Consider the following 18,863-nt stretch of genomic DNA (forward strand, 5'->3'; position numbering starts at 1 on the left):
CTCTCTGTTTTTGCACTGCTCTATAAATATTCTCCTCGTCTTTACCTCCAGGTATGACGCCCTCTGCATCCTGCTGAGACATAGTAAGAATGTACGCTATTGGTTTGCACACAACGTCCTGTTTGCTTACCCAAACCGGTTTTCCGAGTACCTGCTTGAGTGCCCGAGCGCTGAGGTCCGTGGTGCATTTGCCAAGCTCATTGTCTTCATCGCTCACTTCTCCCTGCAAGATGGGCCGTGCCCCTCCCCCACCGCCTCGCCTGGACCCTCTACTCAGGTTGGTGGCAGACTTCGGCTGAGCTCTGTGGAAAACAGTTTTTTTATTAGGACACTCTGGGAGATACTCAGAGCTGTTTGAGTCACAAGTTTCCTGTAAGATAATGAAAGCAGCTTGTATCGTGTGTTTACACTCAGAGGTTTCTCGTACTCTGCTTGATTGATGTAACCATGCTGTGTTTTTGTCTGTTGTTTTCCATGTTTGTGTATCAGGGCTGTGATAACCTCAGTCTAAGTGACCACCTGTTGAGAGCTGTACTCAACCTGCTCAGAAGAGAGGTTTCTGAACACGGCCGTCACCTGCAGCAGTACTTCAACCTCTTTGTCATGTATGCCAATCTGGGTAAGGAGCACACGGAAATTACTCTTTAGTCATAAACATCTGCTCCTCTCGGAGTTATACAAGCAAGGTTTATGCAAAATATTTTCATAATCTGTGTGGGACTTTAATTTTTTTCCCACTTCACAGGCCTGGCAGAAAAGACCCAGCTGTTGAAGCTGAACGTCCCTGCCACGTTCATGTTGGTCGCTCTGGACGAGGGTCCCGGCCCTCCCATTAAGTACCAGTACGCTGAGCTGGGCAAGCTCTACACTGTGGTCTCCCAGCTGGTCCGTTGCTGCGACGTCTCCTCACGCATGCAGTCCTCCATTAATGGTGAGTGTTTTACTCTTTAGCTGCTCAAAATGTAATGTGAATTCAGGTGATATGAGCCAAAAATAAGTCATGGAACAGTGTGGGGTGTTTTGGGTGGGGAGAGGTGGAGCCCAATGAGGATTTTCATCCTTGCTCAGGATCAAGTGACTGACAAAGCAGCCACTCTGAGCCTCTGTGCTGTGTAGCCAGAGCTTGGAGCTGAGGGCTTTCAAAGAAAAAAGATGAAAAAGGGAAACATATGGTACTGTGCAAAAGTCTTAGGCCACCTTAAACTGTTATTTTAGTAGGGTTGTAATGATCATAAATATTTCAGGTTTCCTATGAATTCTTAAAAGGCACTGAAATCATAACTCAAAATAAGGGATTAGTTGGTATTGAAAATGTCTTAAATCAACCTTTCAAAATGCAAAGACATGGAGAGTAGGATTTAATAAAAAAAAAAATCTGACATTGTAAAATCTCAACAACAACAAATATATATAAAAAATATTGTGTGTGTGTGTATATATATATATATATATATATTGCATTTTAAAAAAGTCTCAAAAAGTATTAAATTAATTTGCCTTGAGTTGTAGGAACCCTGTATATATTTATCAGTAGTCTTATTACTAAAATACAACCAGAAAATACAGCAAATACTCATACAGTATTAAAAACACAAATGTTTTGGAATAAAACAACCTCAACGGACTAAAGTTGGAAGTATTGAGAGTGACCTCCCTTTCCACTCAGCATGTCTGGAACTCTCTTGGGCAGACAATGAGATTTACAAAACTTATCTTCTGGCTTATTTACACCAGGTTGCATTCAAGACCTGTCCAAAGCTCAATATTGATTGTTTTAGGTACCTTTAGTTATGGTTGTACAATTGCATGTTTCACACTAAATATTGACTTCAGTCTAAAAGAGCCATTTTGTTATGTCTTTTTAGGTGTTTGATGCATTGTACATGTTCTCTTTATTCTTTGTATCTGAATAAAGAGACTGAAAATATATATATATATCCTCATAACAACTTTGCTAAAACAACAACTCTATGGTGGCACCCCCATAGACTTTTGCACAGTACTGTATATATGTCCCTTTTAATAACCACTTGTATTTCAGTTGACTCTAAATTTATTCCCCTCTACCCGCTCCAGGTAACCCTCCGCTCCCCAACCCGTATGGTGACACCAACCTGACGGCCCCGGTGATGCCGGTGCAGCAGCTGGTGGCAGAGATCCTGTTTGTGAGGACCAGCTACGTGAAGAAGATCATCGAGGACTGCAGCAACTCTGAGGAGACGGTGAAGCTGCTTCGCTTCAGCTGCTGGGAGAACCCGCAGTTCTCCTCCACTGTGCTCAGTGAGCTGCTCTGGCAGGTAAAAGTCTTCTTTAGGCCCTTTGTAATGCTGTAGGTGGCTCACATGTTTGTATCCATGATACTTAACATTATTGTTCCTCTGCAGGTGGCGTACTCGTACACCTATGAGCTGAGGCCTTACCTGGACTTGCTGCTACAGATTCTGCTCATCGAGGACTCCTGGCAGACACACAGGTCAGACTGATTGCTCTGTGTTTGCATTATAAATGTTTTCTTGTGATCAGACTTTAAATTCCTCCTTTTTTTCTGTTGTGCAGGATCCACAATGTGCTGAAGGGCATTCCTGATGACAGAGACGGGCTCTTTGACACCATCCAGCGCTCCAAGAACCACTACCAGAAACGAGCCTACCAGTGCATCAAGTGCATGGTGGCACTGTTTAGCAACTGCTCCGTGGCTTACCAGATCCTACAGGTACGCTGACGGACAGTTAGAGTGACCTCTCTCCTCACGCAACATGTCACACTACCGTTACACCAAGAAAGGAATTATTGATTTAAAAATGCCAGATAACTTTGGGTAGGACCAATTTTGTTGTTTGTTTTTTTTTTATAAATGAAGAGTATTTAGCTTTTGTGGTTAAGTTCTCTTTATTTGTATTTTCTAGGGATGCAGTAATTGTGAAATTTTGGGCCATTGCTGATATAGATGTTTGAAATAACAATTTAGCTGACAGCTGATTCAAATGTTTTTTCTTGCTGTCGTTATATTTTGTGTTTGTTATTATTTATACCCCCTTAGTGCCAGCATAACAAAGAAATCTTCATTATAAAAATGTTTTAAAGTCATTTAGTCCTTTGTTACACTATCTTTGAATCAGCACAAATACAACACTTAATATAACCTTTTCACATGAACACCTGTTCTTCAAAAAAATGTTTTACTTTATATTACATATAATAATTCCCTCTCTAAAATCTATATTGCTGTTAAAACCTTGACAAGTTTCTCCAAGAAGTCAATTTTACTATATTACTTTTGAACACGTCATGAATATATTTTGAATATATATAGCATAATAATGTAATTCATAATTCATTCATAATAATGTAATTCCTCTCTGTTCATCCCAAATACGTTTTCTATGTCCCTGAGATGACGGGATGATGTTAGTCTTGAGTCCTGCTTTTTAGCCTGTGCAAAACAGATTTGGCACAACAGAAAAACATCAGCCACTGCCACCATTGAATGTCATCTTACTTGTTGATAGGCCAATGGCAGTCAACAAGGCAAACATATGCAGATATCGATATTGTGCCAATAAATCAGTGTATCCCCAGTATTTCCTGAACTCTCCACACAGTTCTTAAATCTCTGCCAGCTGCTGTCTCTCACAAAGGAAGCAAACATTTTCTCAAGATTGATGGAAAGCCCAAAGCTCTTTTTCGCAGAACATAAAAACAGGCAAAGAACATGTTAATAAAACTGCCTCCTGCATTCATCGTGCTGCATAATCCATAAATGCTAACCGGCATGCTCCTCTTGTGCCTACAGAGTAACGGTGATCTGAAACGAAAGTGGACGTGGGCAGTAGAGTGGTTAGGGGACGAGCTGGAGAGGAGGCCTTACACAGGGAACCCCCAGTACACCTACAACAACTGGTCCCCTCCGGTTCAGAGCAACGAGACCTCCAACGGCTATTTCCTGGAGCGTTCGCACAGCGCACGTATGACACTCGCCAAGGCCTGTGAACTTTGTCCCGAGGAGGTAATTGCATTGACATCATACCCTTAACACACACATACATGCACATTACACATTAACCTCCAGTCTTAGGGACCAAACTAATAGTGTTAAAAGCTGTAGGACGCTGTATGTAGGTGATGTACAGTGGAAAACATCAGAACAGCTGTTCAAAATTTGGGACTTTTCTGATTAAGTCAAACATCAGTGTGGAGGGGGTCTTTCTGTTACATGCAAATGTATGAATATTTCAAAAACACCTCGGTAAAATATACCTGCATGAGCACGGTTGCCGTGGCAACGTGTTAACAGTGGTGTATAAAGGTGAAGGTAACAGAAAAATCCCATAGAAATACTGTATGACTGAGCCAGAGGAGCTTTAACATCCCACTGAATGGCATAACAAGGCCAGCTTTTTACTGGATGTATATCTGTAATTACACTGAAGGGATTAGTTAGTAATGTACTGGATCAACCAGAAAATGTATTTTCAAGAACTTGATGATTAATTGATCGTTTTCTATTACAAATTGAATATCGTATGTTTTTTAGCTGTTGCTTTTTTTTCCTGACATTTGTTAGAATAAATGATTTTATAGATAAAAATGAAGAAGTCTTACATTTGAGGCTAAAGCTTAATTGGACCCATCAAGTGTTTCCAACCAGCCATTAAATGTTAAGTATCCACCCTAAGCTACAACTATGACTATGTTTGCTATGCTGAATGTTTTTGTTTTTTTTTTGTCTTGATTCATGGCTGCAGTTCACAATGCATACAAATATCATTTTTTTGTTCTCACGTAAAATAAGTTACTTGTATTTTTATGTTGACAAATCCAGTCAAATGACACACTTCTCCTGTAATATTCCATACACAGCTCAAGTGTACTCAGGGAAGCCCAGGGAAGGTCAGTATTCCAGGCACCACAACATAAAGGAAGGAAATTTAAATTTTTTTTTATTTAAGAATCAGCAGAGAAACAAACAGTTACAGATCTCCAACACATAGAATTATTGCACAATATTCAGTTTCCTGTAGCTTAAATAGTCATCAGTGGCCGAGGCTAGAAGCATTGTGTTCACGTTGTCCTCCATAGATTTTCCCATTTTGTCGACCATTTTTTTTGTACTCTTGATGCATTTATGTGATGCAAATGTTACATAAATATTTGAGCACAGGAGCTCAGAGTTAAGGTTAAACAAACTGCCAGAATGATAAATTAGTTTTGAGATGTCAACAGTTTTATATACCTGAGATGTTTATTGTTTTCTGTTAACTTCTTAAATTATTCAAATTCAATGCTGTGCTGTAAACTTAGATTGTGATCACAGATAAATGAACAAGTAAAAGTCATCCTCTATCCTGTCGCCCACTCGTAAAGGTGGCTGCCTGTGAGATGCCATACAGTGTAGCTGGCATTAGAAATCATGTTACACAGCTGCACACAGTGAACAGATCTTTGTTCTCCTGCTGTCCTGTTGCCCAGTCCCAGTGATTCGCCAAAGTAACAACACTGACAAAGCCCAGTCCTCCGTCCTACTTTAGTGCTCTTTTTGCCAATTTTTGCTTCCTTTCTAAACTCAAACTGTAACGCTGCCACCTGCGTCTGATTAAAAACTGTTAGCCTCACTTAAACCCATCAACCACAACGTTAAACCCACCAACAGGTGAAGTGAATAACAGTAGGCGGGTCTCCATGACAGATTTGCGCAAAAGTTAAGTGATATTTTTGAAATTTCAATAAAACACAATTGCGAGATGACTTGTGTTTCCTCTGAGTCATGTTATGCGACTTCTCTTGCAGAAACATTTCAAGAAGCATGAGGATAGATGTTCAAAGCATCAGCAGGTTTATTTCTATTGCAGCCGCCACACTAGCCGTCATTATTTCCAATCGAAGGCGACGTAGCGATAATGGAAAGGCGAGCCCCTTATACATGGGAGCGGCCATGTATGAGTTACAGTTGCAAAGCTTCCAGATTATCCACTCAATTTTTGCAATGCAGTAACACCTCTTGTAGCGCCTGCTGCATCATGTCCAAGGGAGCAAGCTCCTACTGACAAGCACATAGCCATAGCATCATGTGACCTATAAATGCGAAAAAAAATCCATTGCAGTTTTGCAAAATATGGCTTTTTTGAATTGCCTGAAATGCCACCTCATGGGAGCATAAACATTTTTTAAATTGATGCGTTTCCAGTAGGTGTATTTAATATTCGCAATTTATTTTATCGCAATTTGAGGGTTAATGGAAACCTGCCTACTGATGAGCTTGTTACATTGCAGCGTTCTGCTGGGAAACCTTGAGTCCTGACATTCATGTGGACGCCACCCGCCCCCCCCCCCCCCACATGACAACGACGCTCCCTGTGTGCACCATGCCACACCACTAAAACTGCTCAGGAATCCCTTAAAAACGGTACAAAGAGCTGACGGTGTCGACCTGGCCTTCATTTATAACAGATCTCAATCGGATTGAGCATTCGTGCGCCATGCTGTTACCCCGCCTTGCAAATCACATGACTCAAAATGATCTGACCACCGTGTTTCTTAAAGATCTGATTCGACAAACGAACCTGATCTTCTTGCAGTCTAAACAGCTTTTGTCACGTTCCTGAGCAGCTTTTGCATTGCGGCATTGAGCATTGTCCTGCGGGGGGGCCACTGCCTTTGGGGAGTGCTGTTGCCATAAGAAACGTACTTTGTCGGCGATTATCAGTGTTTTTCACTTCACCTGTCAGTGCTTTCATCGTTGTGGCCAAGTCATAGTACTGTCCTTTAAGCAAAATTTGATTCTCAATTTTGTTATTGTAGCCAATATACTTCAGGCTTTCTGTCATTTTGGTAGTTACCAGCTAACCTCTGGCATCATGTTCCTTCAAACATAAATTAAACAACATAATATTCTCACCATTAGAAATATAGGACACAATTTAACAAAACCTCCAATAGGTTATCTAACTTTTTATTTTTATTTGCATCAATTCTATAAGCAGTAAAAATTCGTACACTTTTGACTGGAAAGAGTTAAACTGAAAAAGACATAAGGATGGACTCTGTGATGGCATCTGTTAAAACATGAGCTTCATATACTACAGATTTGTGTTAATAATCAGACAGATTCTGTTGTTTTTCCACTTATGACTCTACATCATGTTGAAATAAATATTTTGCACATGTTAAACAGAACTCCAGTGAAATCACTCACGCATAGAAATGTGATTAATAATTAAATGATAAGGCTGGCGTTTGATGACAGCAAGAAAAATATTAAATTAGAAATATAACATTTGTCCTTTTGAGAGTGGCAAACTGAAATAAGCTCCACAGTCGGGAGGTTCATGTGTGCCTCCTGTTGGCTTTTTTTCTGAAGAATAATCAGCAGCTCTCCTGCTGAGAGGACGCTCTCAGGTGTAGAATCCACCCACACACACAGTCAACTCCCATTTAAACCTCATTTACCTGATAACGTAACACAGTTGGAAATTCGACTTACCCACACAACCCCACTTGCTTTTTGCACACAGAAACACAGAAGTTAAACATTATACCCACTGTTCTGCTCAAGTAAAGTAGCATTTCCTGCTGTGTCTGATTTATACAAATCTATTTTACTTTGACTGTTGAAATTAATGTTCGATAACGTTTATCTCATGTCTGCCAGGAGCCAGATGAACAGGAAGCACCTGATGATCAAGACTCTTCCCCACCGGAGGACACCTCTCTGTACCCACACTCTCCTGGAACCACACAGTTTCAGCAGGTAGCGTCTCAGGGTTGCGTTTATTTTCATGTCATTTTATGTTTTTGCACTGTTAAAAACAGAAACGGGTCCAAAAGAATACAGAAAAACAGGAGAGATTAGAAACCCGAATGGGTTTATAGAATTACCTCAACCAAAGTAATACAATAAAATAAATAAATAAAATAAATTACAATACTTTGATACAAGCAATACACAATGGGGTCAGCAATAAATGACAACAAGTAATTAGACTGTAGGTTACAGTATACTAATGAAGGCTTGATTCAAAAGGCTGGCCCCCAGTTTTCATTTAAAATTAATAAGAGATGACGATATTTTGGCTATATGTCAGGTAGGAATTCCACAGCGAAGAACCGCTATAAGTGAATTTGCCGTGTGTGTTACGGCGAAAAGGGGGATGGAAGTTATGAGAATGGATTTGCAAATTTGCCTTTGAAAAGTCATTGAAAGATTTTGGCAGCAAATCTGGACGGTAAGTATATTTTTGTAAATGAAAATGCAAGATCGGAGTATGTTGATTTTTTCAATAGAAAATATATTTTTTGCTGCCGGTGAAGTATAAAACACTTTCAGGTTTCTGTCATGGGATGATTATATTTACATGTGTTTACTGTTTGTGTCCTAACCATCAGAGCAGAGTATGAACGCCAGAAAGTGTGATGGTCTGTGATGTTTGAGTTTGACCCGTGCCGTTACTTTATCTAAGTGATTTTGGACCCGCTGTATAGGGGGATACAGGGGGGATCAGGGCGAAAAATTCTTGATAAACACAGTGAACGAACTAGAACGCGATCACGTTTGTTGCAGCAGTTTGACAGTTTATGGCACTTAACTGCATTGAAAACAGGAGTGTTGTATATAAGATGTGGTTTATCAAAATTACATTTGGGGGGGGGGGGGTCATTGTCAGGTGGGGAGAGGCCATGGGCTTCACAGAGAAATGGGATCCCAGCTCCTGCTCTGAGCTGCAGGAAAGGGCTCCGCTCTGGGGGAGCTGCGGGGGAGCTTACGTGTTTGCGTTCTGGTGCTGGACTCGCCGACACAGAAACGGCTCAACTGAGTCAATAAACCCGTTAATAAAAGATTAGGTAAATGGTTATTCCTGTGTGACAGGCGCAGCAGCAGGATCACAAACTCTGAATTGACATCCGTCCTCTGCAAAAAAGAATATCCGAATGTCTAAATTGGAAACCGAATACTCAAACAGCGGAATATTTTTGGTCGGCCCCGATTAAAATGTGCGGACACCCGGCAGACAGTTTAGTTTGTTCACGTTTGGCTGATTATCGTCCGCTCTCTTCTCCTGAACAGAACAACCACCCCCACGGGCAGCCGTACACCGGGCCTGCTGCTCAGCACATGAACAACCCCCAGCGTCCTGGTCCTGCCTCCGCCCCGACTCCGGGCCCCACCCAGACCACCCCGACCCCGGGCCCCGGACCCACTCCCGGCCCGGGCCCGCGAGCACAAGAGAACTGGGAGAGCACCGAGGAGGTCGCCCCAGCACCCGCCCCCACCACCTCCACCACCCCACCGCCCCCCCCGCCCAAGGAGTAACGTCCCCTCCCCCCTCTGCTGTGCCTCGAGCCTCCATCGTCCCGCTCTCCTTCCTCTCATCCTTCGGTCAACAGAGCTCCTCGCCGGGCGTCTCTCTCTTTCTTCCTCCCTCTCTGGCCCCAGGGCAGGGCAGAGCCAGGCCTCCCTCCACCTCCCTCCAGGCGACTCCTCCCCCGCGTCGGCCTGCGGGAGGCGCTCTTCCCTGGCCTGGGGCTGCCTGACCGTGTGACAGGGGCCTGCTGGCGGCTGCGGAGGCGAGGGGAGTGGACAAGAGTTCTACTAAAGAAAAATTTACCCAGAGCTGACGATGCTGATGCGCTTGTCTACACGACGAAAAGGTGTACATAGTATGTTAATGTTTTTGACTGTTCAGATCCCCCAGTAGCATAACTCTGGTTTGCTGTTGGGAGATGTTGCAGATATTATGAAAAATGGATATTATAAATAAGAAAAATGCCCAAAAAAAACTGTAAGAAGACAACAACTCCTCTTTGTTTTATCACCCATGCTCAGCAGTAAAGTTTGTTCTACCATCGGACGGTTACTGGTCATTCAACTGTAGAAGGACGCATTGTTATTATCATAATTATATTATTATTCTTAAGCTCCTTGGCAAAACCTTATGACCCATGCCAAATCAACTCACGAGCTGTGGTTGGTTTTAGTGTGAGATATGGAATGGTTGGGTGGACTTTTACGGTGTTTGGTTGATGTGAAAAAGCAGTGATGCAACATTGTTCTGAAACTCATTGCCTTTCTTTTTCTTTTTCTTTTCTTTTTTTTTGTTCTGGTAATTAATTCAATCCTTTTTGAAGCTCTAGTTAATATGCTGTAACATTTAGCATGGCTTCTCACCAGAATAGTGTAGCCCAAGGGAAGACTTGTGATCATAACAACCTAAAGCTGTTCTTAATCCACATCTCCAGAGGGGTGTTGTTACCCTTAGGTTTTTCTTTTGTTTGTTTTTTTTTTTTTTTTTTTTTTTTGGTTATTTTCTACTCATCTACCCTATCTACAATGAGGGCGATATTTTGAACCAATGTATGAATAAGTGGCTTTTCAATTGCACATTATAATCCTCCAACTTCAACATTTGGCAGTCCGTTTTTGGTGGGATAGACAGCTTAGCTTTCATCTTTAGGAAATCTGAAAAATGAAACACATATGCAACAGAATTGCTGCACCGGGTTTATCCGGTGTGTGATAGACTGTGCGGTTTGCTTCTGTCTCTCCAATAGAGCCTAGTCGTAGACAGACTTGTTGCCCGTCGGCTTCCGTTCTGCCGTGGAGCCGGTCAGGTTCGGCGTCTCGGCTCCCGAGCAGCGGTGAGACCCCCTCGCTCTGTCGCTCCACGGAGAACAGGTTCCACAGCAGGGTTGTACCGTAAGAATAGCGGCTGGTTAGTCATGTTGCAACCTGAGCTAACTTGTAATTCTGTAGGAGTAAAAGGTAAACATCAGTAAATACTGTATTTAATTGGTAACTTGAATGCATGTATTTTTTTGAATTTTTTTTTTTTTTGTCTAAAACATACCAAATACTCCTGCAAATGAAAATATTCTGCCCATCGTATTATATTTAAATATTTTGCTCTTATTTTATAGAATTTATTTTGTTGTATTTCACTAAAAATAGAATTTGATTTAAGAGGAACATTTTTGTCCTTGTGTTATTTTTAAAGAAGATATTTGACTGTACAGAGTTCTGCGCCCTGTTTTTTGCCGACTTTTGTTTTGGCCATGGTGTGACGTTGAATTCTGGAGCTACAGTCGCGATGTGGACTTTCACTTTGTGAGGTTTTTTGTGCACAGAAATATAACAAAAAAAAAAGCATTGCGCCCTTAGCAAATAAAGAACATGGAATCTTGCCCGTGTCTCATGTTTACTTGTGGACAAAAACCGGTAAACATCTGCTGCCGAGAATCAACAAAGTTCAACCAGAAACTATCAAATTATACTCATCGGCTACATCAACTGTGTCAACTGATGTTTTGTTTTCCAAGCTGTGAAGTTATGACGAGCGTGGTTTGTTGTTTCTGCACGCGGCGCCAGAGAGATAAGGTCACTGACCGAAATTTTTAGTTATGTGGCTCATCTGGGATCCCTCTTACAGGAAACAGTCAATATTTTTCAACCTGGATTCCTTTTTCTCATGTTTTTGTGTCTAATTGACAAATTGGAGCGAAAATATTTGAAATCAGTCCACTGTTGAGGGACACCAAAACCACAGCAGCAAAACCGGCTGCAGTGTGATCTCTGCAGGTAATTGTTCACGTTTAATTTTTGTCCGCTTAAAGTGTTTGTTTTTGCCAGTGACGGGCTCAGATTGTTATTAGCAGGGTTTGTACGGTCATGAAAAACCTGGTAAAGTCATGGAATTTGCAAATAGCAATTTCCAGGCATTGAACATTTTTGGAAAACTAAATATACCCTTTTGTTTCTCAAATCTGTAAAATGACACATGATAAATCCAACGATAACAAATGGTGTAATTTTCTGTGATTTTAAAAGAAAACATGCCTTCCAAACCCACGGGCCTGCATGTTTCAACAAAAAAACAAAACTTTTTTTTTCTAATGGAAAGAAAAAAAAGTTTCCTTAAAAATTCCCCAGAAAAACTTTAAGAAAAAAAAATCCCTTTAAAATCAGCAGTAAAAAAACTACAAAATACAGCCATTTAAGATTGTACGCCCCTCCCCAGAAGCCAAAATTAAAAACATAACCCCCTCCCCAGTACTTAATTATTTGACCTGCTGTTTTTTAACCCCCCAACCCCCAACCCTCCCCCCATAAAATAGTAAACAATCCCTAAAATATATTAAAGTATTCAGTTATAATTCATTTTTGAATTCGTAATTATTATTTTTTTAAATATTTATTTTAAAAAGCTCTTTTATAGCCGATGAGGAGTGTCGATTGTTGTTTCAGAGAATGTTTGGTCTTTAAAATTTGCCTTCAAGTCATGGAAATATATTGGTAACAATGTGTATGAACCCTAATAATCCAAGTCTGTCAAAAATAAGAACTTTGAGTGGATGAAAACTGACAGTTACCTGTGAGGATGCACCTGTGTGGCTGCTGCGCTCAATACAGAAAAATTTTAAAAATGTGTCTCCACACACGGGAACATGGGATATTCTGATCGAGACTAAACAGCATCTACATTTACAAACTACTGATAAAGCCTACAATTAATTAACCATGAATTTTAAAGTGTATATTAAATGTAAATGTGTATGAAATGTTCCCTTTGGCCACAATAAAATCCAGCACTTTCATAACTACATTTCTGGATTTTATCGTCGTTTCCAAACTGAGGGGAATAGAGCTCTCTTAAAGTGGTCTGAAGAAAAAAAGGTCTGTGTGTGTGTCACAATGACGCATGCAATTTTAGGGTGTCACAAACCAAATAAATTTGGGAACATTTGCTCCATAAAATCAGACCCTGCAGTACATATGAGGACAGTAATGACTAAACCTTTTCTTCCTACTTTTGTGATACAGGAGCTCCCTCTAGTGTTCATATAGTACCTCTGACTACTCGATTACATTAAGTTACAACTGGTTCAACATGCTTGCAACAAACAAACATTGCTTTGTTTACCTGTGTTATGTGTGGATTCAACTTCAAGGTAATTTGGAGGCTGAAGTTTGTGGTTTTCTATCATTGACGTAGATAAAACTTTAGAAACACACCTGACACACCACAAACTACAGCTGCTGCTACAGAAAACTGCTCAGTTTTATATTTCAGTTGTAAATAATGTGTGTTTGTGCAGCTGGAAGCAGGAAAACGTGGTTTTGTGTTGGTGGTACACAAGATTATAAGATTTTGCCTGCAAACATATTTTAACTCGTAAATTTTTTAAACCAAATTTAACTTAAACCATCTTTCTTACTCAAACATTGCAGGTGAGTATAAAGTTGAGTAGCTTGTGATCCTGTGCACAGGTAAGTTTTAACATTTTAAACATTAACTATTGACCCTTTGAAACCTGCATAAATGTGCTTGGTGTCTTTCTACATCATGGGAATATTGCAGTGAACATTTACCTGAAATTTAGCAAAATAAATGAAGATGAACAAGAAAATGACCTAAAAAGAGTGCTTTAATAATAATTCTGTAAAACGACTTAAAAGTATAATTATGATAGTTTCATCATTTTGGGGCATTTTTTCCATAGCTTTAAAATTATTTTCCAAATGTACTCGTTTCCTGCAATTTTGGGAACGCTTTCCCACGTTTTCAAAAAATGTGAACCTGTCTGCTCAGGGTTCAAAGCTTTTACTGCCTGTGAAGACGTCTGAACGCAGCACAACAAAAGAAAAGTGGATCCAGGTTTCAAAGGGTCGAGTGTGATTAGTTAATCAACTTTTTACCAACAGGCAAGTATCAAGTAAAGAGAGTTTTAGGTTCAGTGGGAGATTTAAAGATTCGTAATATCAGACGTGTGGACTTTCACGCAGAAAATCTTGATTGATTTTGACAAAAAGATTAAAACTTATAAATATTTGTAACAATTAAGACCTCACAAATTCAAATTATTCTAAGTATTAAGACTATTTCATGACTTTAAAGGCCTAATTTTTACAACATTAAATCGTTATAAGGACCTGCAAGCACCCTGTTTAACATTAACGTTTCATTTTCTAAGCGTCCAGGTAAACCGTGACACTTCAATCAGCTACATTTCTCACCTTCATCATTTACAGCTGTAATTCTGCTGCAACATGCCAAAATGTCTTTTTGTGTAAAGAGCCTGTCGTTTATCTTACCTCTCCTGTCTCTGAACATCTGTCCCACATGTGACAGCTTTCTGTCTGTTTGGACCCAGAAATGAATCAAGAGCACCGATTCTTTTGGAACATATTTTTATTATGAAGACAGTCAGATTTAATTCTCCTTCTCCTGTACGGTCTTTGTTCCACGCAGTCTGCCTGTACGACGGGCAGCGATAAGACCGACCTTGCGACCAGCAGGTGCATCCCTCCTGATTGTGGAGGGTTTGCCAATATGCTGATGGTTACCACCACCGAAGGGATGCTCGACAGGCTGCGCAGAGAGAAAGAGAAGAGACAATCAGTCTGAGGAAACTTGATCCGTGATTTTAGGTAAATCCTCACACTGAGACAGAATAAAGACCAAACTTCCTCCTCTAACTTTCACTAATGTGCTCGATGTTTTCTTATTTCTAGACTCATATCTTCAGTTTGTGTGGCTCCATGTTTGCTCCGAGGATCCGAACAAGCTTCTATCCGGTGAGTCACGATTACGAAAACATCACACTGACAGTTTGGACTTTGTAAAATGTAGACCCTCAGAGGGGTCAAACTTCACGATCCAATCACAAAAATGTGAATATTTATCACTTAAAATTGCTTCTACGCACAAAAGACCAAATCCTCATATTGGCGTCACATTACGAGTTACGAGAGAACAATAATGCGCAAATCTCACAGGTGCAAAGTTACCAAAAAACAGCGTATTAATTAAGAAAAAAGTTACCGCACGCCACATCAGTTCAATGAAGACGTGTTTCCGTCCCACTTAGATCTTTACTCTTTAGAGACCACATTTATATTTATACGAAAAGCACATCAATATGTTGTCGAGCTCTGTGGTTTTTCAAATATTTTGACATTATGATGATCCCAGTAGGTTATAAATAAAATTCCTCCTTCAACGTGTTTTTTACGAAACGATGTGCGGCCTGAAACAGCAGCTACCGGCGCTCAAGAAGTGTTCAATCAAATACGTGCAATGTCTGAAAAACTCTTTGTGCGATATAAAACATGTTTGAGAACAGCTGCTGTAATCTAATGAGAAATTTTAAGACGTCATTAAAGCTAATAATCACCACCTCCTTGTCCAACAGAAAATCGTCCTTCTGTATGAAGCTTTTTCGGTACATTAACTCACGAAATTAAGTCCCTCATTGTCAAAACTTTCTCCAGATTCTGCAGAACTCAACCTACAAGTACAGCTGTTCAATAAGACCAAAATCCATAAATATTCACTATTTTTTTCTAGGATCTATTTGGCGAATATTTTCAGGCTCAAATGTTCAAACACGCTCACAGTAAATGAAACTCTCCGTCTCGTTTCTCAGCATCGGCTGCAGTTCCTCGCTCTGTGTTGACTGCGTATAATTTTTTAAGCCTGTTTTGTATCAGATAACTTAGCTGCAGAATATTCGTGTTCACTTACGTTCATAGCCACACCACGGACACGTGGCCAGCAGTTCCTCTTGGCCTTGTACTTGTGGTAAGCACGACCGGCCTTCAGGATGGGCTTGTCAATACGACCACCTCCAGCGACCACACCTTCCACACAAACACAGGAGCTGATCAGAGAGAGCTTTCTTCGGCTCACAAAATACCCGTTTTCCCCCACAGAGGCAACGCCGGCTCTACCGGACACGTTCGGGGATCTTACCGACGACGGCTCTGTTGGCAGAGGAGATGACTTTCTTGGAGCCTGAGGGCAGCTTGACTCTGGACTTCCTGGTCTCGGGGTTGTGGGAGATGACGGTGGCGTAGTTTCCTGACGCGCGGGCCAGCTTGCCTCTGTCACCGGGCTTCTCCTCCAGGCAGCAGATGATGGTTCCCTCGGGCATTGTGCCGACGGGCAGGACGTTGCCGATGTTCAGCTGAGCTGTGGGAGCAAACACGGTAAGATAGCAGCTTCACACTGAAACATCACGGTTTTATTTAACGACGTGAACCTGAACTCTCTTGATCACAAGAACCGCGTTTGTTCAGCTCCCGACGATCCCACTGCAATCGTTCTGTAAATGTTAACCTGAGTATAAACATGCACGCAAGATTTCGAGGCCGTATACATTCAAACAAAGACAATCAAATGCCAAAGATGCTGTAAAAAAACGAGACAGACGTGTCCAATCCCGCTCTCGAGGTTTCAAACGCTAAAGGAGCTCAAAAGGATCAGCACACGTTACGGTTCAGAACCTCGTTTAACAAGAGCTAAATGAGGTTCAGTCTCACATTTATTATGCATCTCACCTGGTCACACGTTAACATTTCAGAAATACTTTCAACATCGCGCTTCATGTGCAATAATTTACAGATTCAACGTCCCCGAGTCCCGACTCAGGACAAAATCACCGGTGATCGCATCCTGTTTCAGACTGGTTAAGAGAAAGCTGACGTAAATAATTAAAGCAACATTTAATTTTAACTACTGCTACTATTTTACATCATTAAATTAACTGAAAACGTCAATCATTCATATTAGTTTAAATACCAAGCAGGCAAAAAAGAAAAACACAAAGTAAGACTAAACCCAATAAGTATCTTTGGTATTAGTCCAAAAGCTTTCTTTAAACGTGGACGAATCATATCCACGTCTTTCAAAAGCTTCTCGTTGGTGCTACAGTCAGTCAGAAGGAAACTGCAGGTTTCCCGGACAGTTACAAGGCCTAAAACATATACTTCCCAGGCATTAGCAGATGAGCAAAGTTAGACGATCTCTCCCTAAGTAAGCCTAAAGACCTGACCGGCACTGATTGCTACTCTGCAAAACACCAAGGCTGCGCCTCCTTTAGGGGACAGAAAACCGAAGACCCAATCAAGTGTCATGCAGAGCAGCACTACAGTTTAAACTTATTACACACATTTGACACATATTGGAGTTTTTTGGACAAAAACAACAAATAATCAAAAACTTTTCCAAAACTTTCCAATAAGACAAAAGCAGGGTTTCTAACTTCATAACTTTTCCAGGAATTTCATGACCACGGGAGCTCTTAAAAGTGTCCTTAAAGCCTCTCACCCTTCTTGCCGCAGTAGATGAACTGTCCGGTGTGGATGCCCTCAGCAGCGATGAAGAGCTCTGTCCTCTTCTTGAAGCGGTATGGGTCACGGAAGGCCACTTTAGCCAGGGGAGCACCACGGCCGGGGTCATGGATAATGTCCTGAGAGGGGGGAGAAGACCACCAGAGGACATCTAATGTCACCAGGTACCTCTCACTCAACAGGGCTCCAGTCTGCTCCTTTAAAAAGTCTGTGGTCTTACCTTCACGATCCCCTTGATGTATCCATGGCGTTCAGCGAAGTCAATGTGACGGAGTTTAGCAGCACCTTTTCTGTGCTTGACGTGGGCTTTGAACACGGAGCCCGCACCTTTTCTCTGTCCCCTGATCACACGTCCCATCGTGTCCTGAGACCAGAAGACAGCGTTATTTACCAGCTTCACATGCGACTGCTCAACTTTGAGACCTGTGGCTCATGCTAACAGCTATTGACAGGCTTTATCACGCAAATTCACCTACTTAAGTGAACGCAACTCAAGCAGCAGTGTTGATAATGAGCTAAAACTACTAAAAATGGACATATTCCTCACAGAAACTAACATATCAGCTAACTTTAGCCTAGCAAGCTAACGTTAGCCGCCGTAACTTTGCGGCTAATTTTACGGCCCACAGAGGTTTGACAGAGGCAGAAAGACATTTCGACAAGCTCGGTGACCATTATATTAAAGTTGAACTATCGTAAGCTTTTCTAAATATCTCAAATAAACCACAAAACACAGATCCGCCCTGTGTTTGCAGCTGCCGGCCTTTTAGCCGCTACACACCGCTGTTACTTCATGTCATCACAGAGCTGCACACAACCTCACAGAAATGCGTCAAACTCAAACTCTGCCGTTAAATACTCAACGGGACGTATTTTTTAACATTCAATACACATATCGAAATGTTTGTTTAAAGTGGATGAAGTCACAAAGTCATGATTTAAAGCAGATTTTAGTGCGGGAATCAGATGGTAGACATCCTACCTAAACTCCGTTGACGGAAAGAGGAAGTGTTAGAGGAAAGACGGAGGTTTTCTTCCGGAGAAATCACCGCGGGGTATGATGGGAGTTGGAGTCCGATTAGGTAAAACTGACGACGTACAGTGCAGTATATTGCACATGTTAGCCTCCTTTAAGAACCCACTTAAAATCGTAAGCATTTTTAACACCACGTTATACTGGTTAATTTGTTAAATATTGACAGATTATTTTGTATTTAACTCGTGTACCATAGCCAGTAAATATTATAATGAGAGGAAGAAAATAATAAAATAAAGAATTAAAATTATAATTCAGTACAGTAACTTGCAGAGAGCAATCATTTAAGACTGAAAGCCATTTAAATAGGCTATTTTTTTCATTCATTGGCAGCTTGAAGAGTGAAGTGTGGTATCACTCAGACCTGTGGCCCCCAATGATTCCACTATAACTGACAGAAGTCAAATTTTTTGAAAGATGTAATTGAAGTTAAATGTGACTGTGTAAACATACCTTTCAATGATTGATTCACAGGATACATAGAAACAATGTCAGAGATCTGATTTATCAACTGAACTTTGAATTTAAAAACTAAACCAAGATGGTTTAAAGCTGGGGTAGGCAGTTTTATTTTGGCACCAATGGTCAAAAACATCAAACGTACATAAACAACAAGAGGGAAAACAAATCACCAAAATGTTTTTCTTAAAAATCAGCAAAATTTTGATCTGGTAACAGTCTGTATGGTCCTTTCCTGTTTAGCCC

General features: G+C 40.9%; 2 protein-coding genes across 8 annotated transcripts in view; one reads left to right on the plus strand and one right to left on the minus strand.

Moving 5' to 3' along the window:
• Positions 1 to 10,832, plus strand: part of usp9 (ubiquitin specific peptidase 9) — a 53,862-nt gene extending 43,030 nt beyond the window's left edge. For 5 of the 7 annotated variants that reach the window (XM_042494969.1, XM_042494971.1, XM_042494970.1 and 2 more), the window contains 10 exons: positions 52 to 277; positions 490 to 619; positions 746 to 931; positions 2,077 to 2,297; positions 2,385 to 2,473; positions 2,557 to 2,713; positions 3,794 to 4,006; positions 4,861 to 4,890; positions 7,649 to 7,747; positions 9,062 to 10,832. In XM_042494969.1, coding sequence (XP_042350903.1) covers positions 52 to 277; positions 490 to 619; positions 746 to 931; positions 2,077 to 2,297; positions 2,385 to 2,473; positions 2,557 to 2,713; positions 3,794 to 4,006; positions 4,861 to 4,890; positions 7,649 to 7,747; positions 9,062 to 9,307 — 1,597 coding nt within the window. In that variant the 3' untranslated portion in view covers positions 9,308 to 10,832. The remainder of the gene's footprint in view (positions 1 to 51; positions 278 to 489; positions 620 to 745; positions 932 to 2,076; positions 2,298 to 2,384; positions 2,474 to 2,556; positions 2,714 to 3,793; positions 4,007 to 4,860; positions 4,891 to 7,648; positions 7,748 to 9,061) is intronic. The other 2 variants (XM_042494972.1, XM_042494975.1) reach the window with 1 other exon arrangement.
• A 3,330-nt stretch (positions 10,833 to 14,162) lies between these two features.
• rpl8 (ribosomal protein L8) lies at positions 14,163 to 17,512 on the minus strand. Its single transcript, XM_042495039.1, has 5 exons — positions 17,343 to 17,512; positions 17,100 to 17,241; positions 15,744 to 15,962; positions 15,516 to 15,631; positions 14,163 to 14,360 (listed from the first exon to the last, which is right to left on the minus strand). The coding sequence occupies exons 1-5, from the start codon at positions 17,478 to 17,480 to the stop codon at positions 14,202 to 14,204; spliced, it is 774 nt and encodes a 257-aa protein (XP_042350973.1). The 5' UTR covers positions 17,481 to 17,512; the 3' UTR covers positions 14,163 to 14,201.
• Between the last annotated feature and the right edge of the window lie 1,351 nt (positions 17,513 to 18,863).

Source organism: Plectropomus leopardus, chromosome 10 (assembly GCF_008729295.1).
Source record: "Plectropomus leopardus isolate mb chromosome 10, YSFRI_Pleo_2.0, whole genome shotgun sequence".
Taxonomy (NCBI): Eukaryota; Metazoa; Chordata; class Actinopteri; order Perciformes; family Serranidae; genus Plectropomus; species Plectropomus leopardus.

Bases quoted from the DNA above. Each gene is read 5' to 3' on its own strand.
- rpl8 (XM_042495039.1), bottom strand. From the start codon at position 17,480: ATGGGACGTGTGATCAGGGGACAGAGAAAAGGTGCGGGCTCCGTGTTC. The intron at 17,242-17,342 runs GTAAGACCACAG...CCCCCCTCTCAG, and splicing joins ACATCAAGGGGATCGTGAAG to GACATTATCCATGACCCCGG. The intron at 14,361-15,515 runs GTAAGTGAACAC...CTCTCTGCGCAG, and splicing joins TCCGTGGTGTGGCTATGAAC to CCTGTCGAGCATCCCTTCGG.